The sequence below is a fragment of the Macrobrachium rosenbergii genome, chromosome 19 (genome assembly GCF_040412425.1).
Source record: "Macrobrachium rosenbergii isolate ZJJX-2024 chromosome 19, ASM4041242v1, whole genome shotgun sequence".
Classification (NCBI taxonomy): domain Eukaryota; kingdom Metazoa; phylum Arthropoda; class Malacostraca; order Decapoda; family Palaemonidae; genus Macrobrachium; species Macrobrachium rosenbergii.
The window spans coordinates 37856897-37874357 of NC_089759.1; the positions used below are offsets into that span (position 1 = coordinate 37856897).

At 37.4% G+C, this 17461-nt stretch overlaps 1 protein-coding gene across 2 annotated transcripts in view; it reads left to right on the forward strand.

Moving 5' to 3' along the window:
• LOC136848862 (atrial natriuretic peptide receptor 1-like) overlaps positions 1–17461 on the forward strand; it is a 454893-nt gene that overhangs the window by 338066 nt on the left and 99366 nt on the right. For both annotated transcript variants that reach the window (XM_067121689.1, XM_067121690.1), the window contains exons 9-11: positions 2299–2428; positions 2992–3067; positions 15926–16055. In XM_067121689.1, the coding sequence (XP_066977790.1) occupies positions 2299–2428; positions 2992–3067; positions 15926–16055 (336 nt within the window). The remainder of the gene's footprint in view (positions 1–2298; positions 2429–2991; positions 3068–15925; positions 16056–17461) is intronic.

The following is a 17461-nucleotide window of genomic DNA, read 5'->3' on the forward strand; positions in this document are numbered from 1 at the left end:
TGTGATGTGCTTTTGCATACGAATGCTGATTACCTGCAAGTGTGGTGATTACGTCGGCAGTTATTAGATACGACCTCTCTCATCGCATTCAGAGGGGTGTTTGTCATGCAGCCATTTTCTTTGGGAGTATTCTTTAATCTTCACCCATGATTTTCTAGTGAGTTATAGTGCTTTATAGGTAGTATGAGAAGGAATGCCTTAGCAGCAATATATATATATATATATATATATATATATATATATATATATGTTAATCAGTTTACCTCTCGCACTAGGCCTCTCTTGCCTTAATGACCCGTGATTTACAAAAGCTCACAAACTTTGCCTCGCTGGCCCCTCCCACAAGCACAGTCGAACATATGACTTCTCATAGATACTCCTCAAAATCCGGACTTGTAACCGGATATTTTTTCTAGAATTTTCTGTGCTGATTCTGTTTCCGCTCCGCATGATCGACGCTAACCAAGAATTTATAAGTGTATTCTGTATTCTGCCACAGAATGTGTTACCGACATCTCTACACTCGGGGCTGACTGTCATTGAAGAGGCGCGCCGATCGCCGAATTTCGAGGAATTACCGATTTTTAGTTTTTTACAGTTTTGGGCTGGTATATGTCTAAATAAACATATCCTGAAATATAATTACTAAAGAAATATTTTTAAGTGGGGTTTTTTTACATTTTCGTTCGCCGCATTTACCGGCATTTGTGCGGCACTGAGCGAGAAATTGTCGCAAACTTTCTGTCTGACTTTTTAGGTGGAAGTGAGAAATATACTTTACTTTCCTACTAAAATACACAATATCGACGATAAAAACGGTTCTGATTGGGGCTTGTGTAGGCTTCGTTGTCCTGCGTTTGTTTACTTTTTCCTCGCAGTTGTTTGTTTATTTGCCTCTCCAATATCTGAACGGAAAACATGTACAACAGTGGCAGCGTATATAGGTTATGTAGAAATTGTATATTGATAGCATATACTTTTATAGGTTATGAAGAAAACTTTAGGGTGAGTGTGAAACGATGGGGACAAACCTCTCCTCGAACACCATGTCCTGGCCTAACCTCATCAGGGCATTTATTGTTATAATTTGTATATTACGAAAAAAATATCGCACTGATAGCATATAGCCTACTGTTTTTTATAACTAGCATATACTATTTTTTATAGGTTATGGAGAAAACATATTGATAGCATATATTAATGAGTTTTTGTTATGAAAGAACTTTGCACTGATATACTGTATATATATAAATATATACCGTATATATTTTTTACTGTAATACAGCAGTATAATATGAAGAAAAAAGGCCCGTAAAATACTATTTGAACGGTGCAACCATATATTTCGAGCACTTCCTTCTGTGCCCCTGTTCACTGGTGAAATATGGACACATAATGTGTTACAAGAGTATATATACAGAGCATATGTATGTGTGGCAGTATACATATATGTATAATGCTACACATACATATATATACACATATATATATACTGTATATATATGCAAACATGTATAATATATATACATACACCTATATACATATATATAAATATATTACATATATTACAGTATATGTATATATATATATATATATATATATATATATATATATATATATATATATATATATATATATATATATATATATAGAGAGAGAGAGAGAGAGAGAGAGAGAGAGAGAGAGAGAGAGAGAGAAATGTAAATATTTACAAATAAATATCTATATATATTATATATATATATATATATATATATATATATATATATATATATATATATATATATATATATATATATATATATATATATATATATATATTGTATGGAATTCTAACCCACAAACAAAACAACAAACAACACTCACCCTGATCTTCGGTTGCTGGAGATGGATAAAGGTCGCCGCAACAACCACAACCGCAAACAACCACAAACACAACAAGGAAATACAAAAAAAAGAAACAGAACACACACACAAATAAACAGCACACAACAAGAAAACCAACAACTCCCAGAAAAGCATACGACAAAAACTGTCCCACACAAGAACCACTGACCGGCACTAGCTCTGACTAAAGACTCCCAGAAAAACTGAAAAATCCTTCACATATTCCACAGACAGACAGACAGCGCCGCAAACAAACTAACGACCTCATCCCTCTTCCAACAACCGAAGCACTCACTCACGACAATTACACACTCTCTCTCTCTCTCTCTCTCTCTCTCTCACAAAACGTTGGGAAATGCTAAATAAAAACAAATTTATTCATCCCTCTATAATATAAAATTTACTTTCCAGACAGTGGCAACGTACTACGGAGAGAGCGAGAGCCTCGAGTTCACAGGCAACATCTCCTGGCCTGGAGGTCGACCTCCAAGAGACCAGCCCATATGTGGCTTCGATGGCTCCCTCTGCCCAGAAGCCACAGGTAACGCAGGTTAAGGATTATGGGTTAATGGTTTATCAAGTCTATATTCCACTGGTGTTGTTACATCTTTATTTATTTGTGATTTCCTTCTCTTTGTTTAACCATTTTTTAATGAGCAATCTCCTCTGTGTAAGGTTACACCTTCAACCTAATAGGCTGTTGTTTTTGCTTCAGGTGAATGCTTGCTCAGTTTGTAAATACTGATCTTGTGATCTGTTCACAGTAGGTCTATGAAGGATTGCGATGTGTAATTTACCAAGTTAAAAAAAACTTCTTGCATTTAATTTAACTGAAAATTTTCAACTATTTCTACTGTAAGTGGTACATAAAACACTTGACACTAAATGATTGCCTGACTATCTTACCCTTTTCGATCTGACTGTCATCTCTTTTTTTTTTTTATCCAAACATTTATAAAGACTTAATGAAGATCCTATTGATAGCTTTTTAATGCGGGAATGTTGCGTGGAGAAAAGCGTGAAGCAGAACCAATAGTGCAAAATTATATAACGAGTATTTATAAGTTTAAAGAGTACAAAATATTAATCACGTTTTCTAACCAGGTCCTTGGAGTATAGTCACTGGACTTTTGGGTCTCCTGGTCGTGGCGATGGCAGTAGGGAGTGTCTTCATATACAGGTAAGAAATTAATAATAATAGCATTGATTCGAAGCCCCAAGTTTTGCCTTTCTTACCACTTAAACTCTAAGGCCCTTACCTTACAGGTTTCGATACCATTGACTGGAAGCCCAAAGTTCTGTCTTTCTTACCACTTAAACTCTAAGGCCCTTACCTTACAGATTTCAATTACTTTTACCAGATTGGACAATACCTCACCCCAAACAAAAATCTGTCATTTGAAAGGACTTCATAACTTTTGTAAGGCATCATTTTTCCTTTGTAAAAATAATTTATCTGTTGCTATACTCATTTGATCAGAGAAATCAGTGGAGTTTTATCACTTATCGTACGTATTTGTACCTGAAAAAATAACGACTACAGCAATAACAATAATTATCACTCATGTTATTGTCGTACTTAGATAATCATACAGTAATGTTCATTCCTGTTTTACACTTCAGACCATTACACGGATTCATTTCAATTTTTATTAAATTTATAATCTACTTTGTACATAGAAAACAGGCTCAGTTTTAATTATCAATCTCTGTATAAAAAAATTTGCCTGTTCTCCAAGATATTTTTTTTACTGTAGGATGTGTTTCCGCCAATTTATTTTCTAAAACTCTAAACTATGAACTAATTGCTTTAATTAAAGTGTGTTCCATGGGATTCCTTACTTACGGTGAAAGATAATAGTGCATCTTTTGCACAAAGCATTCTTGAGAGGAAAGCGCTACGTCTTATCAATACGTAATTTCTAACCAATAATTTCACGACTTACATGCCTTTATATAATACATAGATATGTACACAGATTTATTCACTATACAAAATCGTACATAGAGAGTTTATGCATGTATATGGGTGTGTTTTGCATTCGCAGTTTATTGTTAATAATCGTGCTTTATTTACCTTTAAAATCTTTAGCCATTAATTCTTATACGAGTAATGATACAAGAAATTTCAGTAATAATCAGCCTTGTAAAACAAGATTTGAGAGAATATTACGATTATTTATTTATACAACCATATTTACATTCATGTAAATTGACAAATTAACCCTGGTCTCTATACAATATTGAAAGCCAGTAAGGTGAAAGTAAAACGTTCCTAGAAATGAATAAGCCTATGTCTTTAAAGGGTGTTGTTACACGAACCTTAAAAAAAATCTCTCTCTCTCTCTCTCTCTCTCTCTCTCTCTCTCTCTCTCTCTCTCTCTCTCTCTCTCTCTCTCTCTCTCTCTCTCTCTCTCTCACAGAGTATGGGGTTAGATACCGTTTTATCTTCCCCGAGAGACTCATCCTCTCCCCAATACTGTTACAAGATCCTCAGTATACCACCTTCTTCACGTTGGTCAAGAACAGCACTAATATTTTATTATTAGATACTTTGGAATAAAAGATATCATACATCCACATATCACGGGAAAATTTATTTGTTAGACCGAGTATTTTACAATAGTCTGGCATACTCGTTGCAAAAGTCACCGTTTTCTCTTATTGAAAGAAAATAGAAGCTTACTGGGAGACTAGTTTAGTGGAGCCCGGGTAATTTCGTTAAAGTAGATGGAGCAATTACTTTCCAATACATTTAGCCTCTCTCTCTCTCTCTCTCTCTCTCTCTCTCTCTCTCTCTCTCTCTCTCTCTCTCTCTCTCTCTCTCTCTCTCTCTCTCTCTCTCTCGTTTCCAGCTTTAAAAAATGGATTCATGATTAGGAAAAAATTCTTTTCTTAAGATATTCGCATGCTGGTAAGCTTAAAGTATGTCAGAATGTGCTGAGTCTGTTAGAGTACCTAAATTATGCTTCCCTGGAACAAACAAAATGTAGAATATTTGTCTCTAAGTTGAAAGTAGCGACTAACTATGGGAAAGTAAGTATGATATTACGTCGAAATGAAGTAATAAATACCAACAAAACTAAATTGCAAAGGCAATTTTCACCCAGTTGCTTTCAGATTGAAGTTCTAACGGGAGAATTTGGGGATATATAACACAAAAACGCGAACTTCCATTCAAAAATAAGGACAAGACAGTAAAGAAAACCCATAAATTCAAATACAGATTAAATTAGATGATGATTATTATTTTTTTTTATCACATTCATTAGTGGTACTGTCCATGTGCTTATGGCTTTCGTCATGCTTCCAGCGTTGAGTTTCGACTTGAATATCCCCGTAAGTCTTTGATATACTCTTTCCTGATCGTGTCCTTCATCTCTTGGTGTGTTTTATATCCTCTTCTTCCATTATTTCCAGGTATTTGTATCCTGTCTCATCTATGTGTTGATGCTGTTCCCATCTGGTAGCTTTATCCCTTCAGCCCTTGTTACTTTGCCCTTTTGTATTTTGCCCAAGGCGCATTTTTCTGTTCCAGACTCCATCTTGATGCCCCCAGATACAATCCTTACAGATTGATGCTCTTACCATACAGCTTGATGTCGTCCATGAACATCAGATGGTTAATTCTGTTGCCTCCTATCTTGAGTTGGTACCACCATCCATCTTCTGCGGTACTTTTGTCGTGGGAATCATGGCTACTACGAAAAGTAGTGGGGACAGTGAGTCGCCTTGAAAGATCCCTCTCCTGATGTTAACCTCCGCTAGTCTTATCCCAGAGCTTGTAAGTACTGTGTTCTGTGCGGTATCATGTCAAAGGCTTTCTTGTGGTCAATCCATGCCATGCTTAAGTGGTTCTCCTTCTCTTACTATTCTTCATTACCATTATGTCTATTAGGAGCTGGTCTTTTGTGCCCATACACTTCCTTCTGCAGCCTGTCTGTTGGTGGGGGATGGTGTTTGTGTTCTCTAGGTAGTTGTATAGCCTTTCACTGATGGTACCTGTTAGTAACTTCTACATTATTGGTAGGCAGGTGGTAGGTCTGTAGTTACTTGCTGCATTTCACTTGTTCTTGTCTTTCTGTACTAATGATGTTCTCCCTGTGGTCATCCATTTGGGCGCATGGTGGTTTGTGATGCAATGCTGGAGTTGTTCTGCTCTTCGAGGGTGTAGGGCCTTGAAGTTTTTGAGCCAGTATCCATGGACTCCATCGGGACCTGGGGCTTTCCATTTGGGCATTTTCTTTAGTTGGTGTCTGACTGTGTCTGTCGTGATCTCGGTGAATCTTTGTTTTATTCTCCCCATTTCTTCTGCCTTGATTTCCTGGAGCCATGTTGCATGTTTGTTGCGTGATACCGGATTGCTCCACATGTTTTCCCAGAGTCTCTTACTTGGTTCGGCCTCAGGAATTTCCTAGTGGTTGTCTTCTCCTCTTAGTTGGCTGTATAGCCTTTTCTCGTTGGCTCGTTGGATCTTATGTGCTTTGGTTTTAAGCCTCTGTTTTATGTCTTCTGTTGTGTTGTTTAGTCCCTTCTTATGTACTCTGTATTTCTCATTCAGTTTCTCTCTTGTTTTCTTTCTTCTTAGCCTCTTTTCTGCCATCTCTCTCAGTTTACTCAAGTCAGATCTCATCGCCATGATTTGTTTCTCCAGGCGCCTTTTCCAAGGCGGTTGCTGTTTTGGTTTCTGTTGGGTTGGTTGTGATGGAGGTGTTGGTGCTCGTACCCCCATGAGTTCTACCACCGGACACATCGCCAGACGAGAGTTAATGATGCCAAAAACCACTAGTGAATTGTTTATTTCCCCTCCTTCTTGGGAAACGGTAACCTGCATACCATCGGAGACTTAATGCCACACCTACATATGCTTTGTATATATACTCTTGTAACATTTCATCTGTCCATATTTTACCAGTGAAGAGAAGGAAGTGCTCGAAATATATGGTTGCAACGTTCAAATAGCGTTTTATGGGCCTTTTTATCTACACACACACACGTTTCCCCAAACATTATGTTATCAGAGAAAAAACAACATAAATTTCAATACCACATTCGTCCTTCAGCTGCTGAATCACGACTGAACACCTGGGGAATAAAACTTGCACACAACATGAGCCGCTCCACACGTCTATACAAAACTCTCATCAGAAGCAAGCCGATCTTATTTGCATGAACCCTTATCTCGCATTCGTTCCATCGTTTCCTGGATGCTGGAGCTCAGCTTTCTCAATATCTCTTTCATGCCATATATATATAACGCTTTTTAGGTCTTTTTTTTTCTTCCTTTCACTGAACAATTTTTAATTGTACTATATGCTAACCTTTTTACCACCTCTGTCCATATTTCTCACCTTTCTAATTTTTCTCGTTCTGTGTATCACACGCCAACAGTTTATCTCAACAGCTGAAGCCTTTGCTTTCATTTTATAAACGAATTATGCCTCTCTTCATGTACCTATTTATTCACAAGTTATTGCGATAAAGTAGTGTATATATATTAGATAGATAAACACACTGACTTACACGTGTGCATGTACTCATTCAACATCGACACTTCACTTCCATAAAGGAGAACTGCTCTATTGCATACACCTTCCTACCTATCTTGTTTCATCTGTTTTGTGCCTTACAACTTGTATCATCTTATTACTATCCGTTATATTTACTTCCAAATATATGTAGAAATTATTGTCTTCCATTCTGCCGCTATCCATATCATTTATTGTCCCTTCTTCCTGGTGTCCATGTATCGTCATAATACCTTCTATTATTTACATTTACTCTCTTAACCTTTCAGATTCTTTTATTAGTTTTAGTTTTTCCTCACTATCCCCAATCAGCATGGTTTCATCAACAAACGTCGACGGCACCAGTCTCTCTCCCATCGACGAACCCTTACACTTGCTTCTCTTGAATCATAAAGTATATTTTGGACACTCAAAAATTTAACTTTTATATGTTGTGTCTTGAACACCCTCTGCGCCACATAAAGTCTTTTCCCTTTACTTTCAAACATCACACATAACTGCTTGATGACGTCAAACTGAGCTACACACCTTTTCTAGACCCAAATAGTCCTTGCCTGTCAGCCCCGCTGTTTTCATTTTCTGCAAAAGAAAATATTGAGATGGCTCTTTGTCCGTCCGCACTTTTTCTGTCCTCCCTCAGGTCTTAAAAACTACTGAGGCTAGAAGGCTGCAAATTGGTATGTTGATCATCCACCCTCCAGTCATCAAACATGCCCAATTGCAGCCCTCTAGCCTCAGTAGTTTTGATTTTTTTTAAGGTTAAAGTTAGCCATTATCGTGCGTCTGGCGCCGCTGTAGGTGCCAGCAACATAGGCCACCACCGGGCCGTAGCTGAAAGTTTCATGGGCCCTGGCAGAGAGTTTCATACAGCATTATACGTTGTACAGAAAACTCGATTGCGTCGAAGAAGCTTCGGCGTATTTTATACTAGTTTGCCTTAATTTTTCAATCTTAATCTGACAATATACCTGCTGTGGCAAATCAAATATTGCTAACCATTCCTGTTACTCATCTCTCAGCAACTTCCCTTCATCTAGACATCTTGCGAACGCTGAGCAGCCTCTCATCACCGAACGGCAGCGCCTCACCTGTAATCTCATCAGCTCCTTTTTTGTCTTACTACTCCTCAGCTTCTTAAACACCGTCTTTTCATTCCGGGCATCTTCGAGCTCTCTCTCTCGACCTTTCATTAACCGTCTGCGTTTTTGCTATCACGAGCTCTACCTCTCTTGAGTTCTTCGTGGCCTAAAAAATAGTATTCAAAATACTCGGTCTATTGACTAAGGTAATATCGTCTTTCCACTTGCATCATTTGTGCTGAGATTCATTTCTCCATTATATTTTTCCACTCGCGTTTGCTTCCTTGGAATTGATTTTTCCCAGATTTCTTCTTCACCATCTCTCTCTCTCTCTCTCTCTCTCTCTCTCTCTCTCTCTCTCTCTCTCTCTCTCTCTCTCTCTCTCTCTTTGATTGCCCTGTACATTCTCTTATATGAGTGGGTATGATCTTTTCTTCCATGAAATAATGTCCAAGATCATATTTTATCTTCACTATACGATTGCCACTTACATTCCCTGTGCCTACGCTCTTGATGGGCCTGTCGAGGAGTCTTATAATCTCCTCATCCACTCCTCTTGTCACAACTACTCCTCGGCTCACCATCGCATCCTCCAAATTGCTTTTCCATCAATAATGTACTGGCATAATCTGGCGAACCTTTTTCATAACCATTTTTCTCAAGTACGTATGTATGTGAATACACACACACATACATATATATAGATAGACAGATATTTGTGTGTGTGAGTTAATTACGAAGCAAAATGAAATGAAAATGTATCCAATGATAAAATACATGTCAAACAGTAACGTAGTTTTGGGGGTCAATTTCGAATTTTCGATGTGTTTTACTAAACAGAGAGGAAAGAAAAAAGCAGATTTCGATCTGCTGCGACAGATTGGAGGGAGATCTTGGAACGAGACCGAGGTGGCAGGTGTCCTTTTTTAAGCCTCACTTCTGTCGAGGGAATATAGATGTATCGTTGCGGAGGAAACCCGCCGCCCCACGAAATGGGTTTTGCCGTTACGTCTACTCCAGGGATCCCATTATGTGCGTCGCTTGGATTGAACACGGGATGTTACATCCACGCGGCCTCTACAGAATATTGAATCATCTTTTCATTTCCCAGAGTGTCGCCTCCCTCTCTTGGAATACACACACACACACACACACACACACACACATATATATATATATATATATATATATATATATATATATATATATATATATATATATATATATATATATATAAGTACATTTTACCTGTATACACTGTATTTATCTTAATAGATTTTCTTCCCCACCTCTCTCTCTCTCTCTCTCTCTCTCTCTCTCTCTCTCTCTCTCTCTCTCTCTCTCTCTCTCTCAGGACATGAGAATCCCCGTATATTTCGCAATTCCTGAAGAGAGCAACGCACTTTCAGTCAATACGCAGGTTGCATCGAAATACTCTTCACATATTTTCATTCTCGAGGCCGAATGGTCTGCACCGAGTATACAAACCTTATCATTAAAGTGAATAAACCCCATTGCCACTAACTTGGTCAGCCATTATAGCACGGATCCATCTGAATGGTCTAATGACCCTATGAAGACTTTACCTACCTGCGCCACGTAACTCGAAACCGTCGCTTGGTTACAAATGGCTCTGTTAATGAATGGAGAGATGGCTCTAATTAATTGGATTTGTTCCAGTATTGAGAGGATTCCTGAATGTTATTGGGATTAACTTCAATACTCTTCTCTCTCTCTCTGGCTCGGCTCTCTAACACCCCACACCTAGCAAATTTTGTATCACTTCTATCAGTATGAAGCCGCCATTTGTTTTATGAATATGTGTGTACATATATATATATATATATATATATATATATATATATATATATATATATATATATATATATATATATATATATATATATATATATATATATATATATATAAAATATATATATACATATATGTGTATATATATAGTATATATATATATATATATATATATATATATATATATATATATATATATATATATATATATATATGTGTGTGTGTGTGTGTATATATATATATATACATATAAATATGTCTGTGTGTGTATAGACGTCAAAAACGTAAATGAGGTGAGTTTCGTAAGAAAGAAATGAAATATGCCCTTGCTGTAGAGATTGTTGAAAGTGCTGGCACACAAAATTATTTGCTTGATCGACTGGGAGTCTATCGAGCGAATTGGAAACTTGTTTCATGACCGTTGAGCGACTGACTTGCTGTAGAAGTGGTCTCTGAAAAATATCAGTTCTTCATTGGATGGGTCGATATCGTACTCGCCTAGCACTCTGCTAGCCCCGCGTTCGATTCTCCGGCCGGCCACTGAAGAATTAGAGGAATTTATTTCTGGTGTTAGAAATTCATTTCTCGGATTCCACAGTAAGCTGTAGGTCCCGTTGCCAGGTAACCAATTGGTCCTGAGCCACGTCAAATAAGTCTAATCCTTCGGGCCAGCCCTAGGAGAGCTGTTGATTAGCTCAGTGGTCTGGTTAAACTAAGATGTACTTAACTTATCATACTCATCCTCCTATAGACCTGTGCCTAGCCTCTTCTGTCATTGTAATGCACTTCCAAAAATAGCTGTGCTGCCTTCATTGAATCTCGCAGTTCCTTGCCGTACCACCGTTGTTTTGATTCGCTCTCACACATAAACACTCCTTGCTAACTCTGTGATGTCATCATGGAATTTTACTGACCCATCAAACACACAGTGACCCACATCTACCCACCGGTGCCCCAACACACACACACACACACATTATATATGTGTGTGTGTCAGTATATATATACAGTAGATATTTATATATGTGTGTGTGTGTGTTGGGGCACCAGTGAGTGGATGTGGGTCATTATGTGTTTGATGGGTCAGCAAAGAATTCCATGATGACATCACAGAGTTGGAATGGAGTGTTTGTGTGTAAGAGAGAATCACAACAATAGTGGTACGGTAAGGAATTGCGAGATTCAGTGAAGGAAGTACACACGCACACACACACATATATATACACACACATACACATATATATACTTATACATACATACACACATATACAAGTATTTATATATATATCTGTCCAGTCTATCATGGAGGAAGTAATAGGGAAAGGCAACGTTATCCTTTAACAGTTTATTTTCAATGCCGACGTTTCGCGACGGATTCCAAGTCGAATTTGAAGGCTATAAAATGTAATTTGCGAACATTAATAAGTCAAATTAATTTATGGTGATATGCAGTGGCAACAGTTCTTTCTGAAGTAAAAACATTTAAAACTAGACGACACATTCAAAGACAAACCCATTGTAAGTAAAAGGAGTTCACTAAAATCTTAAAACAACCTACCTATATAAAAGAAAGAGCAAGACTAAACATAAATAAATAAAACAGTGAGGAAAACCAGTTGCCCAAACTAGGCTATAAACAGTTTTGCAGAAGACGATTGGGTGTTTAACGACGGTACAGTCTTATTGATAATTATGGATTCAAAGATGGTCAAGCCGTTGTTGTTCTGCACTTGGCCTAAGATGGAAAAATCCTCGCTGTCAATATAAGTTTTACATAATTTTGAATGATTACGTATATTTGATTGTTCAGGATTAGATAACATAATTTTCAATGATTACGTATATTTGATTATTCAGGGTTAGATAACCTGATACCTGTTCTATGGCTAATGCCCCTGTGGGAATCTGTGCGGACCCTCAACAGCCTCCTTGTGCATCCCACATATATCCCATGATCACATCCCGGACAAGTGTACTTGTATACGACGCTGGACGAAAGCAGAGGACTGAGTTGGTCTCTGCTCTTAAACAGAGGCCCTATTGTTAAGGGATTTTGTGGGATAATCTGCAAATTCAAAGCATGAAAACTTTTGAATAATGGATGTGCGTTTTCTACTGAAAGTATCATCATCCATGAAAGGGAAACTTGCATACATCTTCAGTTTCGGCACAGTAGAGACAGGTGTCGATTGAGTCATTTTCTCCATTAGCAATTTATTCAGGGACCTAAAAAAAAAAGTCGTGAAGGAAAACAGTTGTTGCTGAAATATTTCAACAAAAAGGATATTTCGTCGTGGAAGCTCATGCAGTTTGATGTGTGAGTATAAGCCCTATGGAGGAGGGTTAAAATAAGAGTTCAGTTTCAAATTAAAGAAACACGAACTATAAAAATTCATTCCCAAACCAGGAAACGTATTTTTTCTACACACACACCTGTGTCAAAACCTGAGTCACCTCCGGAAATAACATCAAGGAAAGGAGGTCTGATATTTCTGTTTGGATGTTGCCGGTTGGCGAACTCGAGAGAGGACTCTGCATGGCATTCATAACGAAACAGGGCGAACGTGTCGTCGACATATCTCCGACAAAATAGAGGGCGGAACCTAATGTGCCATTCTTCTGTTATGCGTTCCTCCAGGGAACGCATAAAGATGTTAGCAAAAATTGGACCCAGTGGTGGTCCCATGGCCATCACTTCAGTTTGTTTATATAAAATGCCATTGAAGGCAGAGGTCGTGTCCAGCACGGCTAGCTCTAAAAGCTGTTTAAAAAATGTTTTACTAAAGTTATTGAAAATTGTATCTTGACCAGGGAAAAGTTTAATGTTATATCAATAGTCTACCCCACCGAGACATTTCTAAACAAGGATTCCACGTCTGAGCTTGCCTTGTGTAAGCCTGAGTCTCGCCTGAGAATGTCCTATTTAAACTTGGTGGAATTGGTTGTCAAAAGCTTGTTTTTTGTTAAGGGTTCTAACAAGGGAGACTGTTGATATAAACTGTTAGAGGATGAGGTTACCTTTGCCTATTATTTCCTTCATGATTAAATAAATCCTTAATTACACTGAATAATCCGCATCACCGCTATTCAGGTCACTCATTATCTTCAATAATATAATATTGTTGCACGAAGCCATTCGAAATCCTTTAATGCCGCCCTGGAGAATTTACGTATGGTACGTCACGTATTTGAAGACCATCATTTGATGCAAATAGCAGAAATTAATTAATGGAGGGAAGGGCTTAATTAATGTGGATGCTTCTGTAGTCGAGGGAATGTACCTGATGTTATTGGTATTAACTCACTCTCTCTCTCTCTCTCTCTCTCTCTCTCTCTCTCATGCAGTTACATGAGATACAAATACTCATGTTATATATATATAAATATATATATCTATATATATATATATATATATATATATATATATATATATATATATATATATATATATATATATATATTGTTATATAATATATATATATATATATATTGTTATGAACTCCTGATTTTTAATGGAAGAGCCACAGCCAATCTTTATTTATATTATGCAGATTCACTTCCCTCAGAACCAGTTGCCAAAATAGACAAAGATTCCGGCCAAAAATAACACACACCTTAAGCAAGAAGAGGCACTCAGGAGAGGGAACACAAACCAAAAACGAAAAACTTGATAATTAATTTATTAACAATAAGTGAACTTAAATATTACAAAGGGACGTTCCCCAAAAACTGATCTAGGGACAGGAAAACTCACTTGCAAACAAAACCTCAGCCACCGTCATCATTCTCCTAGTTAACTATCATATCCAGCAGAATAAGAGAAAGAACTAGTAGGAGGTAGAAAACAACGCTTGTACTAAATCGGAGTTTCAACTACCCCACGATAGCAAGATGCATAAGAGAGAAAAAATCTCCTTAAACCTAATATTTCCAATATATGATAAACAATAACAAGGAAACCACCACCGTTTCACTGAAGAAAATATTATGAAAATGAAATAGCTTATTTAGCTAAGTAATTCTGTCCTTGAGGCAGGGGTTTTACTTCAAAACACTCGGGAGGAAAAAAAAAACAAGGGGGCGACGAGACGATGCTGATCCTGGCGATGACCCAACGGTCCACTATTTATTATGGTAACATAATAAATAGCAAGGAATTAAGTAAGTAATCCTCGTATATATATATATATATATATATATATATATATATATATATATATATATATATATATATATATATATATATATATATAATTTATATAACGAGATACGACGCTATAAGAATCTTTCCAAGCCGTGATGGAAAAGTTCCCTCCAAACTTTCCATATCCTTTGCTAATAACTCCTCAGGATATTTTTCCATGATGCTTGATGGGGTGGGCGATAGAGAGAGAGAGAGAGAGAGAGAGAGAGAGAGAGAGAGAGAGAGAGAGAGCGGAGTCCGCCAGGTATTAAGGCACGTGTCAGGAACTTATCCTTGGGCTCACCAGAGATCACCAAGGAAGGACACACGCCAAGAGTGTTAAAGAGTTAATGATAGACTCTGCTTCCTCTCTAGTGAAAAGAGAATCGTGAGATCAAAGGCTTTTGGTATCAAAAATATTCTTCTCAAAGACAGAGGCAGATGCGTGAAGCACTTCAGGTGTCGTCTGGTATCAGCGAGATCACGTTAAACGTCAGAAAAAATACGAAAAACAACTAATAACCTCTTTAATGTTGATAATAAGAGTGGTTGTCTGCAGTAAAGCCTTCAATACCTATTTAATCTAGGGCAACAGTGGATATGATAGATTGGTAGTTTCTAATAGTCGCGCGATGTATTTGAAGCAATCAGTAAATTCACTTATTATCGAGAGTCCATCTATAAAGGAGAAAGACATTTAAAATCAGAGCATTCTTTTTACATTTTTTTTTTTCATGTTAAAAACAGACGAGTGCATATCACCTTTTTAGAGTTCAAGAGAGGAGTTAATGTCGAGGTTTTTCCAGAGCAATTCATTATTTAGTCTTAAATGCCCAGCGACATTTTTCCATAAAACAAGTTAGAATGCTGAAAAAACAATGAAGCTAATAAGCCTTCAAGTTATCGGGAAACCAGTTCATAACCCATTCCGCCCAGGCCTTTATGAAGGCTTATTATATGGATTCTCATTATGAATTCAGCCCTGCTGTGAGCCTTTGTTGTCAAAACAAAGGGCATGAGGCACAAAGGGACCCAAAAGGAAAACAGCCCACGTGGGTATAATCAAGTAAACTACGAGGTAATGACAAACATGAGTTACGTAACATCTTCAGCACCTTTAAAGCCCACCTAGGATTTTGGCACTTTCAGATCACCGTAACGTCACCCATAGTAGATGGAGCTTACCGAGGAATGACCGGCCATATAGGCCCCCGAAAGTGGGAGAATGAACTCGTCAAAAAAAATGTTTAACGCGAGAAATGAATCAAGTAAAAAATGCGGCACATAAATAAGTCACTGAAAGGTTGTTTTTCTGATTCCCGGCGCTTCTGTAGTCCTTGCCACCAGTTGCAGAGACGGATTCCCTCCTTTAGGGAAAAGCGCTTCTCCTCCTCTGCAGTTGAATTCTCTAACAACTTGATCCATTTTCTTTACAGACATTACAAACTCGAGGCCGACCTGGCCTCCATGACATGGCGGATCGCGTGGGAGGACGTCGAACTGACGGAAGACACGCAGAGAGGAAAGTTCGGGTCGAAGTTCTCTCTCGGAAAGATAAGTAGCAACGTAAGTCATTTTCTTCTCTACCGGAGATTTCTGTTTGCTGTGGAACTTTTGCTTAGATGCTGGCCACGAGAAAAACGTGGAAAAAAATTAGATGTGATGCATTTGTGGCGCTGTACTTGTTCAGATAGAAACCTACTTTATGCTTTATCAGAAAGTGGTGGAAGTGATAAAACAGAATAGGTTTGTGGTGACAAGCTTATCATTGCGTGATGTGTGATGAAAATGAACATACAAAATTCTGAAGTGCCTCTGACTCTTGTTACGAACTCTATATGTAAAGACTACATATACTGTATGTTGCTCTCTTTTTTATATATATATATATATATATATATATATATATATATATATATATATATATATATATATATATATATATATATTATATATATGTATGTGTGTGCATCTATACAGACATCAAACGGGGAGGCAGACAGGAATACTCTTGAATAGTCAGTTGATTACATGTTTATTCCCAACGTTTCTGAGTTCATGATTACATCATCAGGGGGTCGAGAGTTAAAAAAAAACAAGAAGCATTGACAATAAAAATTACAGAAAAAATATACAAAGGTAGAGTCAGAACATAAAAAACGACAACCAACTTAAAAGGGAAATTTTACACAAAGGACCACGAGGAACAGGCAAAACATTGAGAAATTAATTCAAATATATTTTAAAAATTCATATTTTAAAGCACTAAATTTAAAATCACATTAAGAAAATAAATAAATAAAAGAGACTGAGGGTATGGAGCCGACCGGTCAGTACGACGCAAATAAAGAAAATCAGGTCATCGAAAGAAAAACAAACAAAAAAACATTATTATAACGACAGGCATAAAGGAACAGCCGAAGTCTAAGTGTTCAATTTCGGAACAAGTTGTTTTCTCATCAAAGACTCGAAAATTATTGATAGTTCCAGTTGGCTAGAAGTTCGCCCAATTATGCACAAATCTTTGCTATCAATGAGTTTCACAAGATTTCATATGACTTCTTATGTTAGGGTGTTCGGGGTTGGAGATTTTGACCCCCGTACGAAAACTTACCCCCTGTGTGAATCTATGCGTACTTTCAGGAGTCTCCGAGTGGATCCCACATAAATCCCCGAGTTACACTTGGGACAGGAATACTTATACACCACTCCAGAGAACATCGTAGCACAAAGCCGATCCTGAAATTTGAAATAGAGCTAATCGCTAAGGGGTTCATAGGAACGAGTTTAACATGCAAAGAACCAAAATGTTTTTTGAATTATGCTCGTAGATTTTGTTCTAAAATGGACATCATGGCAGGCTGGAAACTCGGCATAAAAATGTAGTTTGGGTACTGTAAGAGTATAACGCTCAGTGAAAAACATCTTGTTTAATATTTCATTGAGGCTATTAAAAATATCTTTGAAGGAAA